We start from the raw sequence: 2920 nt of genomic DNA, 5'->3' as shown, positions 1-2920 counted from the left end.
ATAGGAGGTGATAGCTATGAGACTTTGGAAGATGAGAAATGGGCATGTTCATAGGCAGCAAGGAAGCAACCAGTAGACTTTGAAAATAAAAATGAGAGAATAAAAATAATAGAAAGGACAATTTTCTGGGGGGGGGGGGAATACTGTTTTTAAATACATATAATACATAGGATTAAAAAGAAAACCAATTATATTAAAAACACAATTAGTAAATATTCTCTTAAATCAAGTTCATGGACCCCAGATTAAAGACTTATTTGAACAAAGGAATCTCTGGATAAAATATACCCTTCACATAGTTTCCTCAAGGCAACTTTGACTTCCTTGTTTCTCAGGCTGTAGATGAGAGGATTTAGCATAGGGGTAACAATACAGAAGAGGACAGAGACTAGAATGTCCACATCCAGAGAGTAGCCTGAGCTGGGCTGGTCATAGTTGAAGTTTCCAGTTCCATAGTAGATGATCACCACAGTGAGGTGAGAAGCGCAGGTGGAGAAGGCTTTGTGCCTCCCTTGAGCAGACTGGATCTTCAGGATGGCAGAGATAATGAGCATATAGGACACAGCAGTGAACAGGCAGGGGCTCAGCCCAATGGTGGCACTGGCCACATAGAGTGCAAGCTCATTGACTGAAGTGTCTGAGCAAGAGAGTTTCAGTAGTAGGGGGATGTCACAGAGAAAATGACTGATCTGATTAGGACCACAAAAAGTAAGAATTGCTGTGAGCCCTGTGTGTGTCATTGAATTCACTAAACCACACAACAAGGACCCAGCTGCTAAGTAGGCACAGACTTTCTTACTCATGAGAACTGGGTAGCGTAATGGATGGCAAATGGCTATGAATCTATCATAAGCCATGGCAGCCAACAGGACACACTCAGAGCCTGCAAAAGTAACAAGGAAGAAGAGCTGGGACAGGCAACCTTCATAGGCAATGGTCTTCTTCTCTCGGAAGAAATTCACCAGCATGATGGGGACGGTGGTGGACGTGTAGCAGATGTCCAGGAAGGACAAGTTGCTGAGGAAATAGTACATAGGAGTGTGAAGAGCAGGATTGATTCTGATTGCTGTTAATATGAGAAGGTTACCCAGAAGTGTTACCAGATATATGAGTAAAAATATCAGGAAGAACAATCCCCACAATTCTGGATGGTTGGAGAACCCCAGGAAGATGAATTCAGTGACAAGTGTTTGGTTTCCCCTTTCTTTAATGTCCTTCATAGCTGCAATGAAAATGGAAGATTTAAGTGTTTGGGGAAGGAGGGTATTATCCCCTTCCTCTTCATCAGTCCCAATCACTACAATGTTGACCACAGCAATCCATGGGAAACACAATCCAAAAGAACTTAACCCAGAACAGAAAGTCATGGGAAGGACAAACATGAACAAACACATACTCCTGTGAATACCAAAGGATAGCCACTCAAAGGAGGAGGCTTGGCTCATACAGTAATTCTCCACTCGTGATTTTGGAGTTCTTTTTCACTGAATTACTTCACTGATATTTATTGACTCCTCTGCACTTATCTCAGGGATGGTCTGACTTTAATTTTATACAAAGGCTATGTTGGTATAATGTTCTTTCAGCCAGTCAATAAACATTTATTAAGTGCCTATTATATGCCAGGCTTTGCCGAGCATTAGAGACACATATATGAAAAAAGAAAGACAGTCCAATCATGTCGATTTCTTTCCTGATGCCTACCTGTGTCTCCAAGGTCAAAAAGCTGATGTCTGAGGTCACCCTAACTCCAGGCCCAGCACTAGCTGTATCAGGCAGGTCACAACCTTCCTGAGCCCCACTGGATCCCAGGGCCCTAATGTAAGGCGAATTCTTGTTATTATGGGGTCATGTGAAATAGTGCCAACACACCCATTCGCCATTGCATGATGCTGTTCCTCACTAAATGTCTTTTCAAGGCTAAATACCCCCAGGTTCTTCAACTCATTTCCATAAGAGGAAGTTTCTTTCTCTTGATGATTTCAACAATTAAAAGTTTAAGTTACCACCCCTGTTTCTTGACAATCCTGCTCTACTTCATTCATTTCCTGTGTTATTCCCCAATAGCATCAATTCCAACTTCTCTCCCTCAAAATCGCATTCTTGAAAAAGATGATTTTTCTACTTGTTGGGTGGGTTATGGTGGGGACCAGAAGGGTGGTGCAAGACAGCCATTGAGGTCCCTTCTAACTCAAATTGCTGCTCCTCTTTCACTAGGAAGTTTGAGGACATGAGATATCAACTTCAGTCAAGTTCACTCTTCCTTTCCTAAAATGTTTCAGTATCAATATCCCATTTTCTTCTACTTCCCTCTTTTTGCATACTAAGAGGCATCTGTTCTTCTAACAAGGTCTACTTCTTCTCCCTTTGCCTTTGAACCCATTATCTACTCCCTCCTTCAGGATGTAACTACGGTAAAATTCTCTCTTTCATGTACCATCAATCTCCTTCTTCTCTCTGAGTAGATATGGTCAGGTCTTCCCAATTATAAAACTAAAAAAATAAACAAACAAGAAACAAGTTTGCTTAATCTTACCAAATAGCATTCTGAGTCTTTTCTTATTGCTAAATTTCTTGTAAACAACTCCACCAAATGCCTCCACTTCATCATAAACCCACCTTCTCCTCAACCCCCAGTATCAAGCTTCCATCCCCACCATTCAATTGAAAACAGCCCCTCAATGGGGTGCTCCCCAGTGACCTCTCACTTTCAGATAATCTAACCTTTTTTTCCCTCAGTTCTCATCTTTTTTGAATTCTCTACTGCTTTTATTTTCCTCCTTCCAATAACTATTAGATATACTTATTTGGCTTTATAACCAAGGCAGCTAATGTGACATGCCTCCAATCAGGAAAAACTGAGTTCAAATCCAGCCTCTGACATTTATTCACTGTCCAACCATAGGCAAGTCATTTAATC

At 41.3% G+C, this 2920-nt stretch overlaps 1 protein-coding gene across 1 annotated transcript; it reads right to left on the bottom strand.

Moving 5' to 3' along the window:
- Window positions 1-245: 245 nt before the first annotated feature.
- On the bottom strand, window positions 246-1220 carry LOC100014102 (olfactory receptor 5V1-like). Its single transcript, XM_001368398.3, has one exon. The coding sequence runs from the start codon at window positions 1218-1220 to the stop codon at window positions 246-248; it is 975 nt and encodes a 324-aa protein (XP_001368435.3).
- Window positions 1221-2920: the final 1700 nt, after the last annotated feature.

The sequence above is a fragment of the Monodelphis domestica genome, chromosome 2 (assembly GCF_027887165.1).
Source record: "Monodelphis domestica isolate mMonDom1 chromosome 2, mMonDom1.pri, whole genome shotgun sequence".
NCBI classification, from domain to species: Eukaryota; Metazoa; Chordata; class Mammalia; order Didelphimorphia; family Didelphidae; genus Monodelphis; species Monodelphis domestica.
The sequence above is the reverse complement of the archived record's forward strand: the minus strand, read 5'-3'. Positions and strand labels throughout refer to the sequence as shown.